Source organism: Crocodylus siamensis, chromosome 1 (assembly GCF_052110815.1).
Source record: "Crocodylus siamensis isolate JL-2025a chromosome 1, ASM5211081v1, whole genome shotgun sequence".
In the NCBI taxonomy this organism is placed as follows: Eukaryota; Metazoa; Chordata; order Crocodylia; family Crocodylidae; genus Crocodylus; species Crocodylus siamensis.
In genome coordinates this window covers 214,309,171-214,325,029 of record NC_143395.1, presented here as the reverse complement: position 1 = coordinate 214,325,029, position 15,859 = coordinate 214,309,171, and the positions used below count along the sequence as shown (strand labels likewise).

General features: G+C 46.5%; 1 protein-coding gene across 3 annotated transcripts in view; it reads right to left on the bottom strand.

Moving 5' to 3' along the window:
* The window catches only part of BOC (BOC cell adhesion associated, oncogene regulated), a 78,565-nt gene that overhangs the window by 15,841 nt on the left and 46,865 nt on the right, over positions 1 to 15,859 (bottom strand). For all 3 annotated transcript variants that reach the window (XM_090056446.1, XM_090056429.1, XM_090056438.1), the window contains 5 exons: positions 6,937 to 7,083; positions 5,891 to 6,034; positions 5,124 to 5,417; positions 4,046 to 4,318; positions 2,976 to 3,256 (listed from right to left, as the gene is read on the bottom strand). In XM_090056446.1, the coding sequence (XP_089912572.1) occupies positions 2,976 to 3,256; positions 4,046 to 4,318; positions 5,124 to 5,417; positions 5,891 to 6,034; positions 6,937 to 7,083 (1,139 nt within the window). The remainder of the gene's footprint in view (positions 1 to 2,975; positions 3,257 to 4,045; positions 4,319 to 5,123; positions 5,418 to 5,890; positions 6,035 to 6,936; positions 7,084 to 15,859) is intronic.

Below are 15,859 nucleotides of genomic sequence, written 5' to 3'. Positions count from 1 at the left end.
TCTGGTCAACCCCTCCCCTGCTATCTTTTCCAGGTGCAGAAACAGAGCAGAGGGCTGGCAGAATGCTAGGTATTTTGGGAATCACAGTTCTTTAGAGCAGCAGTGGAGTTTGCTGCTGGCAAGCAAAACATTCACCCAATTCTTTTGCTGCTGAAGCCCATGTACAGAGGTTAAAAAATTCACTGAATTTGGCCACAAAGAATGGGGTCAGTTCTCCCGTCAGCAGCAGCAAACCTCATTGCCACTTTACAGAACTAGATTCCCACAATGCTCTGCACTCCATACCACCCATCGCCTGCACCAGCTTTCAGTAAGTTTTGGCAAGGCAAGGCAAGGCAGCCAGCAGAGGTAGGCTGCAGCAAGCAGACCCAGGGTGAGGTTCCCCCTCCTTCCTGTCCTTGTGCCCCCACCCTTAGACAGTGCCTCAAGCACATACCCCACCACATCAAGCTACTGCGTATGGCTAAGGCTTCCAGAAGGACTTTGAAACACAGCTTCGTTTTTCAGCAAGGTCTGGGTACCCCAAACTGGAGGAGGCGGCAATTTCCTCTTTCCCTTCCTCCCCAATGGCAAGGATAATATTTTGCAGGCACACAGGCAGGACACCTAAGTGACCCTGTACAGAAAACAGCATTGGCAGTGCAGGCAATGTGATGAAACGGAAATGCCAAGACTCCACAATATAATTCATCTTCGGAATATTTGACACTGACTGATTAACTTCTCCCTGGCTTTATTTCTATTACCAAGTCTGTGGGACTGCGAGAAGTCCCTGAAGGATGTTACATTTGAGCAAGCAGGGGCGGGTAAATGTGTGGAAGAGGATATTAAAAACAAGGATAATGACTGTGTAGGAGCTGAGCTGCTTAAGGGGGGGTGGGGGGGTGTAACTGCCCATCCATGCTGGAGCGGGAAAGGGTGGGGATGCTGTCAAGACGGAAAAAAAAAAAAAAATATTCTGCTGCTCCTAGAAACTCCTTTATTGCCTGTAGCAGCTGCAGTTAACACAAAAAAGCATTTTTCCAACCTGTTTTCTGTTTCGTTATCTGGGTTTATTAACTTTTGACACTTCCTTCAGGTTGGACAGTGAAAATAGGCTGGGCTGTTTCACCCTCCACTAGCAGGGGGCCTGATCTCAGCAGTGCTCAGCACCTAGGTCTCACTGAAGTCAAAGGGAGCTGCAGGGATTAAGCACCTCTGCAAGCCAGGTTACAGGGGAAGAACAATGCCAGGCTGTGGATTCTCAGCAGAGTGGAGCATGTTCTCCGTCTCCTTCTCTCCCACCCACACACAGAATTTTTTTAAACATCTCTGTAAACCAAAAAAACCCCCCCATTTCTATTCATATTAGTTTTGCTTAAACTAGGGTCTCCAAACACCCAGTGTGGAAATGTCAGCAATCTAAGTGTTAAGCCTTATATGCAAGGACCTAAAGAGACAGGAGAAAGTCTCCAGCTGAGAATTTGGACTACACTGAAAATGTATTAGCACAAATGGCAGTGACCCTTGGTGACCCTCCCTGCCCTGCAGACCTTCCAGGTGAAGCACTGAAAAAACCAATAGAATGAGGACAAACTGCAGCTTGCAAGCTCAGATCATGCATAGAATTGGTTTTGTTACATGATACGAAGTTGGGAGGGGAAGGGGTTGTGGGTGGGAGGGGGTGAATCTTGTCCTGGCAGAAAGGCTGGACTTGATGTTCCAGTGGCATTCTTAACTTGTCTGCTACAGTCTCATGTTGAATCTTACTTCTTTGTTTTAACTGGGTGTTTAAGGAGACTGTTAGCTTAAACCCTAGATTTAATTAGATTTAAGTTTTGTTTAGAAAAAAAATCAAGGATGTGTGCAGGAATTATAAAGCTTTATATTGCAAAATGTTTTCATGAAGTTAAACAATTCCAAGAAACTGTGCATGTGTCCATTTTAATTGAAAACCTTCCTTTGCAAGGACTGTGAATCAAAACACACCACAGTGTATAGTAACCTGAAGGCAAAATCAAAGTCATCTACTGTAGTTGCCCAACCATGCTGAAGGAAATGTAACAAAAAAACAAACAAACCCCACACAGAATTTACAATTTTTAAAAAAAATCCCCTATTTTCCAACTAGCAAGAACTTTGTACAGCTGGAGTACTGTGTCCAGTTCTGTGCGCCCCATTTCAGGAGGCATGTGGACAACACTGAAAGGGTCCAGCGGAGGGCCACACGCATGATCTGGGGACTGCAGGCAGACCCTACACTGAGAGACTGCGGGACCTGAACCTGTTCAGCCTTCACAAGAGAAGGCTGAGGGGGAACCTGGTGACTGTCTATAAACTCACTAGCGGGGACCAGAAGGGTGTGGGGGAGACACTGTTTCCCCTAGCGCCCCCTGGCATGACAAGGAACAACGGACACAAATTATTAGAGAGGAGGTTTAGATTAGACATCCGCAAGAACTACTTCACTGTCAGGGCGGCTAGGAGCTGGAACCAACCTCCAAGGGACATGGTGCTGGCTCCTACCCTGGGGGTCTTTAAGAAGAGGCTTGATGCCTACCTGGCTGGACTCATTTGAGTCCAGTCTTTTTCTCCCGCCCAGGCGGGGGGGCTTGAAGATCTACAAGGTCCCTTCCGACCCGACTTCTATGATTCGTAAATTAAAAAAAAACCAAATAAATTTTTGTTTCAACAACATCCCAAAATTTTAGAGTGGCCACTGGACCTGTTGATTTAGGGCTTAAGACACTGGCTCAGATTCTCAAAAGTAACCCTTCTGGGTTAGGGGACAGCTTGCCCAGACAGTGTTCCTGCTAGGCATATTAAGCTAACCTTATAGATAAGGCCAGAGATTTTCTACCTAGTCTGCCCTTGCCACACATGACTTGATCAGTCAGATCCAGGAAACGTAGTAACAAAAGCAGGGGGACAGTAAGTACCTCATATGAGAAACTGAGCATGCATATCTACAGGAGGAGCAATGCAGAGGGCAGTACCTTGCGATACTTCACAACATAGTAGAGGATGGGGGCCCTGCTGTCATGCCGGGGTCTCCAAACTAGCTCATAACAGTCTGTCTTGGATGTCCTGGGAGAGCTCAGGATAATGGGGGCCTCTGCTGGAGACGCTTGTTCTCTGTTAGTTGTGCACTGGAGAGAAGCAGCCAGTGGGGTAGGCCCTGGCGTTAGTGGTGTGGCTTTATCATTGTCAGTAGAAGTGGGTGTCGGTGGCTGAGCTGAGCTCAGCTTGGAGTCTCTCCAGGGATTCAGAGTTGCTCCTAAAAGACAAGTGGGGATGGAGCAGTGGAGCAGGGACACAGAACAAATGCCACTAGAAAATTACTGGTGGACACAGAGATATTAAGAGACTACCCACCTTCCCTGGGGGAGAGCAGAACTGAGCCTCCCAAAAAGCCCAACTGTGCCAAAGGCTGTCAGAGTGGGTACTCTGACAGCTTAACACGAGGCAAAATGGGGCAAGTATTTACAGCATTAATTGCTCTGTGGGAAGTACCCATGTGCACATTCTTACTGTGCAGTAACTTGCAGCTAATTTGGGTGCAGCTTAGCCCGCAGTGACAGAAATCCCTATCCCTTGCATCCAGTGGTAAGTTGTTCCTGTGCCCAACAAGGGCCAAGTTTCACATTTAATTCTTAAATCAAGCTCTTCACATCCTCCCCCCACATCCTACCTTCCAATGATAATGGGACACATGGAAACAGGAGAGGGGCCTAAACACAGGAGAAGGGAGCCATATACAAGCTCTGAAATACCTCTCTTACTACTGACAGTCCCATTGGGGCCCCATATTCCTATCTCAGGAAGTAGGGAGTACTTAGGAACACAGCCTGTGAGATAACAGATTCCAGTGAGAAAAAGGGAGCTGGGGATGCCCAGTAAATCAGGGATGAAGGTGCCAGAAGAGCAAGACAGCTGAAACGCAAACAGGATGAGCAAGGAATGACTGCCCTTCTATGCTCTCCAGGGCTCCAGAACCTGATTTGTACATTGGCCCCTTTACTTAAAGCCCCAGCATTTGGGCTGGCAGATTCCTCTGAAGGCTCACCTGGCCGAGCAGTCCTCAGCTGCACCATAGCTTGTGCACTACCAACTTCATTCTCAGCCATGCACTGGTAAATCCCATCATCTTCTGGCCCCACGCTCACCACACGAAGGGCCCTACGGGACAGCCGGAGGCGGTGGTTGGAAGAGAGGGGCATGGCATTGCGCAGCCACATCACTGAGGGCTGGGGGTTCCCTCGCACCTCGCAGGTGAACTTTGCGCTCTGACCCCAGGGGATGATCTGTTGGGACAGCTCCATGGTGACCTCGGGAGGTTCTGTAGGGCAGAAAACAGTGAACAAGAAGCCCCTGGTAGCTCTTGCGCGAGCACTAGCGCAACATGATTATGATCCAATTCATTCCCTTCAAGCAGGAATCAGAGATGATGGGTCCTCAGTCAACCAAAGTTCTCCTCCTCCCGTGAGGGCTGCACAGAGCTCCCCCTTGTCCAGTCTGCTCTGTAGTAGCTCTATGAGATCACTTGGAGAGTGTGGACAGTGTCCACAATCAGGCAGTGATACACAATTGCCTATCATTTTCCACAGAGGAAAAGCCAACACCGCTACCAAGAGGTTCCTGGGGTTTCAAGAGATCAGCTCCGATGAAACAGTGTGTTAAAATGAAACCGGGGTAAGTCTGAGATGATGCCCATCAGAAAAGAAAAACTTTGCATGACTATGCCTGAAACTTCCCTTCTGAAAACTTCTTCCCTCCCTATATGGAGCCTCCTTATGCAGAGTGGGGAGAAAAATACTCCACTAATGCCTGCTCAGGTCTCCACCATGCTGGGCAGTGTCAGATACTACAGTAAGGGGCACCCCAGAAAACGCTGTTCTAAATACAGATAAATGACAAGCGATGGGACTCCCTTGGGGGAACTATCATCCTTCTAGCTCATGGTGGAGCCCTCAGATAGAGGATGCTTGGTTCCCTGGGACAATCCACAAATGTGGACACCAGTGAGGAGTGTTTCACCTCAGCTTATACAGTGTAATAGGGAAACACTTTCCTCTGAGAAAGGCAACAAGGGAATGCCCAGGCTCTGCTAGGAGGGAGGGACGGCAGGCTGCAGCAGGACTCACCGAACACCTGAACGTTGTAGAATATGAATGCAGCTCCAGCCTCGCCCACCCCATTGTCTGCCATGCAGCTGTAGCTCCCAGAGTCCTCCTCATTAGTGGTGTCGATCAGGAGGTTGCTGAGCAAGAACCGGGTCTTGTTGTAGCCAGAGACATTGGTGCCATCCTTGGCCCAAGTGACCCGTGGAGGTGGGATCCCACTGGCCACACATTCCAGGATGAGGCTTTGACCCTTGGTGACGATGATGGTCTGAGCCTCTGTGGGGTAGATTATCCGAGCTGCCTCTGCCATGGAGCCTGAGGAGGACACAAGAGACTACTTGCCTGAGGTAGCAGCACCTCAGATTGATTCCTCTGGACAAGAGGACAGACAGGGGCACCCTCCAAGCTGAGAAACATGGCTGATCCTTGGGAATCCATCCACAGCCGATACAATTTAGCAGAAGGGTGCAGACTCTTAGCTCCCAGGTCAAAGTCAAAATATTTTCAGAGGGAATAACAGTTCCCTAGTCTACACTGACACAGACAGCAGGAGTAGCACAGAGAATAGACTGCACAGCCTTCTGCTGTCAAAAATACAGTACTAAAGTAAGTTTGCTTGATCCTAACACTGCCAGTCCATGAAAAAAAAAGACTGTAATACTAGAACACAGGTGCTGAACAGACAAACACTCAGAGATCAAGAAATACCAAGATGAAGGAAATTCACGCAAAGAAGGGATAGCTAGGACGCCAGGGACCACAATTTTTTTTTAAAGGGAGCATCTTACGTCGCACACGGAGCCTCTCACTGGAGACAGAGGTTTTCACTTCTTGGGTCACGGGGTTATAGGCAGCACATTTGTAAGTTCCTTCATCTTCTTGACTGGCATTGACTATCTGAAGATTCCCAGATGGCATAATCAAGTAGTTGTCTGGAAGGAAAAAGAAGAGAGAGAGGGCTTTTAGCCATAAGCATAGCCAATATACCCAAAAGGATGGGGTGGGGAGAGGGGCAAAGGTAAACAAGGGGCTATGGTAAACAAGGAAGAGGGAAAGAGAGGGGGATGGGTCAGTGACAAAATCTGTCCTCCTGGAAATTATCCTACTCCATCTTGGAACCAGAGCAAAAAAAAGAAAGAACTGGGAAGGAAATGAAGCCTCTCAGGAAGTCAAACTACTGCACATACAGATGACAGATGGACTCAACCAGAAGAGTTCAGATCTGGCTTGCAAAACTCCCTTGGGGTTCAGACCTGGAGTTCTGTTTCAGACCCACCCCCTCTCACTAGACATGCTAGAGGAATAATTCAGAATAAAAACCAAACTGGGACATGTTCGATTCATTCTGTTTCCTTTTTCTTTTTGTAAATCATTGTTGAACCTGGATTCTTTGGCACCGTGCAAAGGAACTGTGCTCAGCAGCTGGCTTGGGATAACAATAAATATCAGGCAGAGGGCAGAGAAGGAGGGTGGCTGTGCCAGACTAAGTACACCTGCTTGCTTGATCTTGGAAGCCAAGCAGTCCTGGGCCAGACAAAAACATGGACAGGGGCCCATCATAGAGCCCTGAGCACTTTAGGAATAAGCCAAGGTGTTGTGGTCAAACACTTGGTGAATAACAGACCATAGTAACTGAATGGGTGGCAAGACTTCATAGGACCTCAGTTTCTGATGGATGAGAATTAAAGGGATCAGGATGGGAGCTTGCATGACTGCAATAATCTGTAAGGACAGTTAATACATTGCCAAAGGGTGTGAAAAGAAGGCACAGCTCACTGAAACAGAAACAAACAGAATGGTGGATCCCACCTCCTTGTCCCTGAATGCATCATACCTCTGGAGGACTCCAGCCACTCATGTTTCACACTGTAGCGCGCCAGGGCCTTTGGATGGCTTTCAGGCAGGTCACAGGCAATGACGGCTGTGTTCCCTTCATCCACTTCAATCACATGCTGGCCATCAAATTTGAAGTCTTTGAGATCTGTTGAAAGGATGGTAACAGCAAGACGCAGTAGTGAGGCAGAGAACATAGGTTTCAACGTGACTAAGCGAACCTTCCAATACAATAGGGAACAAGAGAATGAAGGACATGAATACATATGAAAAGTGACTGAGATAAACCAGTGCATCAGCTGTTCTGCAGTAGGTGGCTATGTGTATGCTTTTACTCTGTGGTAAGTGACTGCTTACCACTAGGCAAGTCTACATGTTCATTAATGCACTGTACTTACTGCACAATGAATTTAGTACTTCCTTAACAAAGTACTAACTGAATGCCCAGGAACTACATTTACTGTGCAGTAGTGCTGGTACACAGTTTTTTGTGAGGGTTACTGTGCAGTAGCTTATTAGCATGGCTTTTGACCAGCACGCAATGAGCAGTGTTATTAGGCTACTGCAAAGTAAGTGCCTCATGTAGATGCACCCACTGTTTCACGGAGGCCTACGTTACAATGGGTTAAATTGCACTCACAACAGGGTAAGAGCAGGCACAAGGAGAGAGACTACAGAGCAGCTGACATGCAATAAGTCCTCTCCCTCATTTATCCCAGATAACTAGTTACCATATTTACTTGAATAGATGACTGATTATAAGACACCCCTCCCCCCGTAATTAGATTCTATATATGAAAAATTTATAAAATTTGTTATAATTTTACAGGCACAGAATCTAATTATTGGAGGTTTGCCCTGAATTTTTCCCCCTCCCACTGCTACAGCAGGGAAAATAAATCTGGGGGGTCAGATAGCCCTTTGCTTTCTGCTTCCTCCCAACCCCAACCTTTTCCCCAGTAATCCCTTCCTACTGCCAGACCCGGCTCTGCCTGAGCACATCAAAGTAAGGAGCAAATTTAAAAATGATAATCTTGAAATTAAACAGGGCTGTAGCAATTTGCATATACTACCCATGCACTTAGGTAACAAGCATCAATTCTGGATAAACTTTTTTTTTTTCTGGACACTGCTGCAGTTTCAGCACATGTACTCCATAAACATATTTTTGAGTGACACTTTGGCACCTACTTGTATGTAATACAAACTGCATGATATTGCTCCAAAGCCAAAAGCTTGTAATTTATCACACAGCTAACTGGGGTAGGCCCCAGAGTCAACAGCATTTCAAGTCACGTTGACCTCCATAGCTCAGCACTGCTCAGTATGTACATGTACTTCAGATCCCCCCCAAATAATCTGTGCACTAATTAGGCCCCACTCACAACTGAACCTGGGTGTTCTTGTCTGGAACACTCCAAAAATATACATGCAGATAGGGCTCAGGGAACCTAATCCAGCTTCACCTCATGGAGGGCAGGGGCCCATTAATCATATATGCCAGGCGAAGAGAAGGGCCAACAGAGGGATTTCCAGGTGAACTGTATGCAATGTCATGCTGGGGGGCTGCAATCAATAGGTACTACCATATGTTTTATTCAGATAGGTTGCACTAACCTATCCCTGCAGTAAGTTCCCATCAGCATTTTTGGCACCAGAGCAGGTGTTGGAACTTGCTTTGGCCTTACTGCGTGCTAGTTTGGTACTTCAGTACCTCCAGGCCTGGTGCTTAATCCCTTCCAGGGGAACAACTGCCCATTTTTTTTTTAAGGGTCATGCAATAAATAAATCAAATAAATAAAGATTTCCATCAGCGTGTTTGCCTAATATGGACCATGTGTTTTATAGCTATGCTCAGTGTTGGCTGCATTTAATCAACTTCATAGTTAGTTTCCATGGCTGAACACATGCTGCTTTTGGCAGCAGTTTAGTGATAGACCGTGTATTTAGTTATATTTCATTGTATGCGATTACAAGATGAGGGGCTTTTTTCCCTTTTTCCCCCAAGCCAGCGGAGGGGTGGGAACCTTGTCTTGTATTTAAATAAATACAGTAATTAAATGCATGTATGAGTACATGAACAGCAGGCCCATGCAGACTAAGAACTCAAAGAACTGTATGATAGTAAATCAATTCAATTTTCTAGCACCCCAACACAGCCAGTGTGGACTTTGATGTCCCTGCACACAAAACTAGTTTGGTGCAGAACATTAGTCAAGTTTGGGTCATCTTTCTGGTGCAAGGATTAAACCCTCCATGGAATACAACTTTCACCACCTTAGGCTTGGAGTCAGAGGCTCCATTTTATTGTGATCCTGGAACAGATTAGGTGTTGAAGCGCTGCCCTCAGCAATTAATGGAACTGGCCTGTTTTTATTTTATTTTTTTTAATTTCTATGACTGAATAACTCCAAAAACAGCTCATCATGAGACTCTGTGAATAAATTACTTCTTGGCAGTGTCTCGGCAGGAAATTTTTTAGCCAGAGAAGGGAACTTATTGAGAAACTTAAAAGCAAATGGAAAAAAGGTATGGAGAGGGTGCCATTTCAAACATAACGGTAGCACTCTACCAAGAAGCTATAACAAGCAGGTTTAACATCGTGAGATTAGTCCCTTCCAAGAGAGTACACAGGATGGAGAACACGGAGGAAAGAGAATTACTGTACATCATGAACACTTGGAATATGATTATGGTTAGAAAACAATATCCCCTTGATCTGCTCCTTATGAGCCAAACACTATCTTCTTTCTGTGAACCAGGAGAAGATGGTCTTAATTTAGCAAAAAGGGGATAATGACATCCCAGAGATGTCACACCACAGGGCTTAATTCATCAGTGTCCATGAGATGCTTTGAGATCCTCTGAGGGAAAGTACTGGAGATAGGTGAAATATTCACTATCCCGATCTTCCCTCTGTAGACTGTTTTATCTTCAGATTATGTCTTCGCTGCTCTGCCACACTTTGCTAGGAACTTTAACACTGAAGTAGCTGTGGAAGACAAACTTGGCTCTGCTGCACCCTGCATGTCCTCAGCGATAATGCTGATTGCATAGTTTGAGAGCACCACACTACACATGGGCCGGGGGCAAAGACACCAGGGAAGAGCAAAGAACTAGATGATGAGGTATAAAAGCCACCATGGACAAAGCTTAAACGGCCTACTGAGCTCCTGGATAGTATGATGAAGGCTATAGGAACACTCCAGACTGTATGATTAGACTGATGAGTGCAGGAGGACAGATTCAATAGGTTTACCCATAGTACTTTGGGACAGAAGGGAAAACAAGACTCCTATTGCAACTCACAAACTTGAAAGACTTCCCACCTTGCAAGCAAGTGGGGAAAGAAATAACATGGAACATGAAAAGAAAGAGGCTTCTTCAGAGCCCACTTTTCTGACTGTAATCACGTCACACTCTTCTGTTGCTTGAACAACAAACATCTCCACACATGGGATTCATGCCCGGGTCAAATGCTCTACAGCCAAAGGCTGGTTAACCACTAGATTACTGTGATGACCTGATGTTCTTACATCCTAGTTTGCTTAGTGGAAGATGGTGGAGGTGGGGATGGTATTAAAAACAGAACACAGCTAGCAGCTTCTAAAAGCAGTTCTGCACAAGAAAATTAAAATGGTTGTTACCAAGACTGGAAAATAGCAGGAAACAGAGTAGTCAGGAACTGGACTTTGTCCCAGGTCTTTTCTCTGCTAAACCAGTTACCAGGCCCAGTCCCTTAGTGCACGCCACATTCCTGGGGGCTAAACAACCGAGAGAAGGGGCCTTGAAAGAGAATGAGAATAGCAGACAGAGAGGGGTGGATCAGGTTTCACAGGGAAAGCATTTGACATGACACCTGCCTGTGCCTGCCTGCTGGTACATTTGAGAAATCCATCAGGAGGAAATGTTTTCACAGGGCTTTTCACCCAGCCCGCCCTCCCTGGCCCAGTCCGCTACTTTCTTCCTCCCCTGCTGACAACAGTTCTCCAGCAGCATTTCTTGACCAACTCCACATGAGCCAGAGAGGCCATAATGGAAACATTTCAAGGACTCTCTACCAGTCTTCATGAGCTGACTGACCCACATCCTGCCCCCTCACCATTCTGCACAGCTGTCCCCGCCTAGAAAACCTTAAGTCAACCTCTGGGTGCACTCAGGGTCTGCCACTGCCTCATAATAGAAATTTTGCTGTAACAACATACATTGTTCTTCCTTTTGGGATGGGTAAATAGTGGAGGAAATGCTGTCTTTTTAAAGTGAATCAGAGTAAATACCAAGGGGATGCTAACAGTTCCAGTCGCAAATTGGTCATGGCAGGCATGCCAAGTTCACAGGATCTAAAACTAGACAATCCCAATGAAACTCACAGAAACCCATTTCCAAACCTGTTCCTAGCATGTGTGTCCTAGTGTACACGTGAATGATGAAAGAGAAGCACCAGGAGCTCCATGGAGAACACCACATTTCCAAAACACACATCAGCTGAGCCTACAATCGCTCTTACACCAAGGTCAGTAATCAAGCTTCCTGAACCACCCAACTACATTGTTTTTTGATCTTCAGCTGCACTAGTTTCTGATAACAATTTGACCAGCCAGGTGATGGAATAACACAACCCATGTTTAAAAAGATGCTCAAGCTTACCACAAATAAATTCAGGCATTTTTCTTCTCACATGTGAATTAAACTCTTTTGAGCGTCCTTCAAGACCAATATTTATTTCAGCCTGTTGTAGCATGAGCTGCATGGTAGGCTGTGTCTTTGCCCTACAAAAGTAGAAATGTACCAGGAAAAGTAGAGGTGTACTGTTTTGGTGGTACAAAAGCTGTAGATCTTCAACACCTCCAGCAATGTCATTGCATTAATACTTAATAAAAGTTCATCTTCTATACAGTAGCGTCACAATAATGCATGTTTTCCAAATAGTAAGACAGGGCATTGAGACGTGCCCACATTGCTGCTTCCAACCACTGCGTTACAGCAGTGCATTTTGACCAACCACAACACAATAGCATGTTGTCATCATAGAACAATTATTTTGCCTGTTACAACTATTTGGGCACATACAACTGGGACCAGTACAACTATTTGGTGTTGTAACCTGAGGCCGTTTGGAAAACAGAGAACAGCACAGGGATTGTGGACTACACATGACCCTCCCTTGGCAGCCTCGGAGAGCGGAAAAATGTGTTTTTGTTCTTTGGGATTTATACCAGTGCTCCAACTGCAAAGACAACTCTGGCTCCAAGGTTCTCCCACCCACAGTCATGGAAAAGTGACATGAAATTTCTCAAACAGACTTTCTGATTAAAGCAATATTCTTTGTAATTTTAAATAAAAAACAGCTCTCTTGGCAACGTGGTAAAAAACCTCCCCAAATGTAAAACTTATTAGTTGTCAGGCTGGTTGTTTGGAGAGTGTTTTAGTGCTCAGATTTGAGAAAAGGGGAGAGGAAGGCAGGAGGATAAAAAAGGGAGGAGAGGTTTTGTAATGTCATAAAAATGATTTGCAGCGAACATGCTTAATACTTCAGGAATTTCTTGGCATCATTCAATTAAAATACTATTAATAATAAAAAGGAATAAGAGTGAACTTCAGAAATATGATTAATCCTTTAAGACAAGCTGAGGATGGGAGCCATGTTTCCACTGGGTATTAAAGCCAGATGAAGGTTAACTCCTAATGTGCAGGATGTCTGGAGCACATTTGATTCCTCCTCATTAGTGGGGAACAAGAGACCTAACTTTTCTTTCTTCCTTTAAAATTTGATGAAGAGACAAAACAGCAAGTGAAGCAAAGATGGGAAGAGATGGAGGAAAGGTGAGCACCAAGTGTTTGCCTGTCCACATCACATCTATTTCTCTGTTCAACAAAATATAAATGAACATCAGGAAAAGTAACGTCCACCCTGGTGGTCTGAATTCATCATAGCTAAATTAAGATCTCAGAGCCAAGGCACAGGCTCCAGCAACGCAGGCAAATACCTACACAGAGAGAAACCCAGGAGAGGGGAGGTCTATAAGCCAGCAAGCTAGGAGAAAGAACAGACCAACAGCTCTGATGCAGGACAGCTTGCCAGGGAACTTAGTTCTTTAGGAGATGGAAAACTACAGTGAGACTTCTGCAATTAAAAGACTTTTTTGTGTACAAGATGGTACCTCAAACAGAGGTAGAAGGGTAGTACAGAAAGATAAAAACACACAGATTTGGGATTCAAGTCTGAGGAGTTTTATTTTAGGCCGCTGACTTGTTACGTGACTTTAACCACAAGTAATTTTCCTGTGTAGTCTCCCAAGAAGACCCTATGAGGAGCAGCTACGGGACCTTAACCTGTTCAGCCTTCACAAGAGAAGGCTGAGGGTGGACCTTGTAGCTGTCTATAAACTTAGTAGGGGGGGACCAGCAGGGAATAGGAGAGACCTTGTTCCCCAGAGCACCTCCCAGAGTAACAAGGAATAACGGCCATAAGTTGTTAGAGGGTAGGTTTAGACTAGACATCCGAAGGTGCTACTTCACGGTCACAGTGGCTAGGATCTGGAAACAACTTCCAAGGGAAGTAGTGCTGGCTCCTACCCTGGGGGTCTTTAAGAGGAGGCTCAACGTTTACCTGGCTGGGGTCATTTCAGCCCAATTTTCTCTCCTGCCCAGGGCACGGGGTCAGACTAGAAGATCTGCAAGATCCCTTCCAACCCTACATCTATGAATCTATGAAGGCGTAGAGCCAAGGGCTCATGAGATGGCAAAAACATTAAGGGGGCTGTATGCCCACAGAGTTCCAGAAATGCCAAAACTCTTTGGTTTCACAACTCCTTCTTGTACCAAACCAGAGAAGGAAACCAGCACAACCTTCCTCCTTTCATCGCTCAGCCACTCAACCTGGTCTCAGGGACTGGCAAAAGGCCCTGGGGTTAAGGAACTGAGCAGAAAGGATCCTGACCAGGAGGGAAGACACCCCAGAGCAGTGACTGAGGAGACAGCAAGGCACCACAGGAAAGGAGAGATATGGAGCATCAGGCTTGGGACACAGAATAAACCATTTTTACTATTGTTTATTGAAAAGTTGAACGCCAAATTGTTACCATAAACAATTGCTCCCTATAAACACCACTTAGTTTTATGAGCTTTTCCTTAGGCCTACAAAGTTTGAACCTACATTCCCTTCATTCCCTCTGTGTGTGTACATGTGCTTGCACAGATGGCACCCATGCAAACAGTTCTGGCCAACAGAGGGATAGAGCCATGGTGTGGCACTGCTGAGAAGCTAAGGCCAATGCTACTTGTGCAACCCCATCCCTACCTGTGTGGAGGCATCAGAGGAGTGGGAAGGAGCCCAGGACCCTTCTGGAGGACAGGATTCGGGAGTCTCTCTCAAAGCTAAATGGGAGACAATATCTGCCTTGTACCACCTGGCTTGCTTCTTCTTCTTGCATGGCTGTGCCCCCCATATCCACCACTCTAATCCTCCCATGCATCTGCCTGATTAGCCCGTTCAAACCTTGCCCTAAAATCCCCATCTGTTTACATGGGAGCTGCGGTGTCTTAAAACACCAGTGTCAGTATGGAGACTGGAGACTGCTGGATGGAAAGTAAATGGGGAGTTCTGGGCATGCTGGCTCCATGTTTGAACAAGTGCAGAGATGCCGTTGGATTCCTTTAGGAAGGACCCTAATCAGAGAAAGGAAGTCACCCTCCATGCCTGTCTGTGCCTCAGCCCAGTGATGGGGAAAGCTAAAACCAGTGTTAGCTATTGGTTAGGAGTTTGCATCACAGGATACTCCAGTGCTGGAGACTATGTGAGGGGACTGACCAGATGAGAGATCAGATCAAGCCAGGTGAAGTGGGAGGCCTTGAAGAACTAAAGCAAAAATACAGCTTTCCCCACTCCCTTCATGTCAGAGGCAGAGCAGGCTTGCTGCAGGGTGGTAGAGCCTCAAAGACTAGGAAACAGTCAAGACTGAGGCCCCTGAAGCACTAAGGAGGGGTCAGGTATTCCTCACTAATCCCTGCTGCGGCTGCCAGAGCCCTAGCGGGGTAAAGCTTTTGCCTGCACAGAGCTGCGTCTCAGTTGCTGCTCTGCTCCACGTGAAAAGTAACAGACAGACCTTTCACAGCAGCATAGCAAAAGCCTGTCTCTCACGCACACATAATCCCATTCCCCCTCCACTCCTTTCATGCATGGTTATCCTCACCTCACACAGCAACTCCCACTCCAAACACACACACGAAGCGAGTGGTAAGACACAGACACCCTTCAAACACCTCCTTACACACAGACCTCATCACACCCTCTCTCACATATACTCTTATCCTGTAATGCCCTCATACCACCCCTTCCAAACACCTTACCCAATACCACATTCCTCCTCGTGCACACACACCAGGTCTGGCTGGGTGTCACATCACAACCACCACACCTCATCTTCACTGCCAGCCTGCCTCCCTTGTGTTGACAGACTCAGGAAGCACCACCTGTGTTTTCCTTCCCTCCCCTCCTCACTTCACCTCTGGCCTTGGAGCAGGAGGCCTTTGGAGGAGCCAAGCCCAGCAAGCAAATCCTTTTTCAATACAGAGCTGAAGTTCCCCACCTCTACTGTGTCAGGGGAGTCATCAGAAGAGAGGCCCAGACAGGAGGAGAATGAATGGGGCTGCCTGTAAAAGACAGCTGCAAATTCCTAAGGGACTTCAAGCCTGACCCGTGGCAGGGGTCACTGCCTGCTGGCACTTTCACTTGCACTAGGCTCGCCCCCATGGGCTCACCCTAGGCGGAGAGCTACTATGCTACCTTTGCTCACAGATCCTGAGAGGCTTATGGAATGATCTGCTCCACTCCCAGAGATTCATAGATGCTAGGGTCAGAAAGGACCTCAACAGATCATCGAGTCTTTCCTGCCCAGGCATGGGGTCAGAGTACTGGGGTCAGA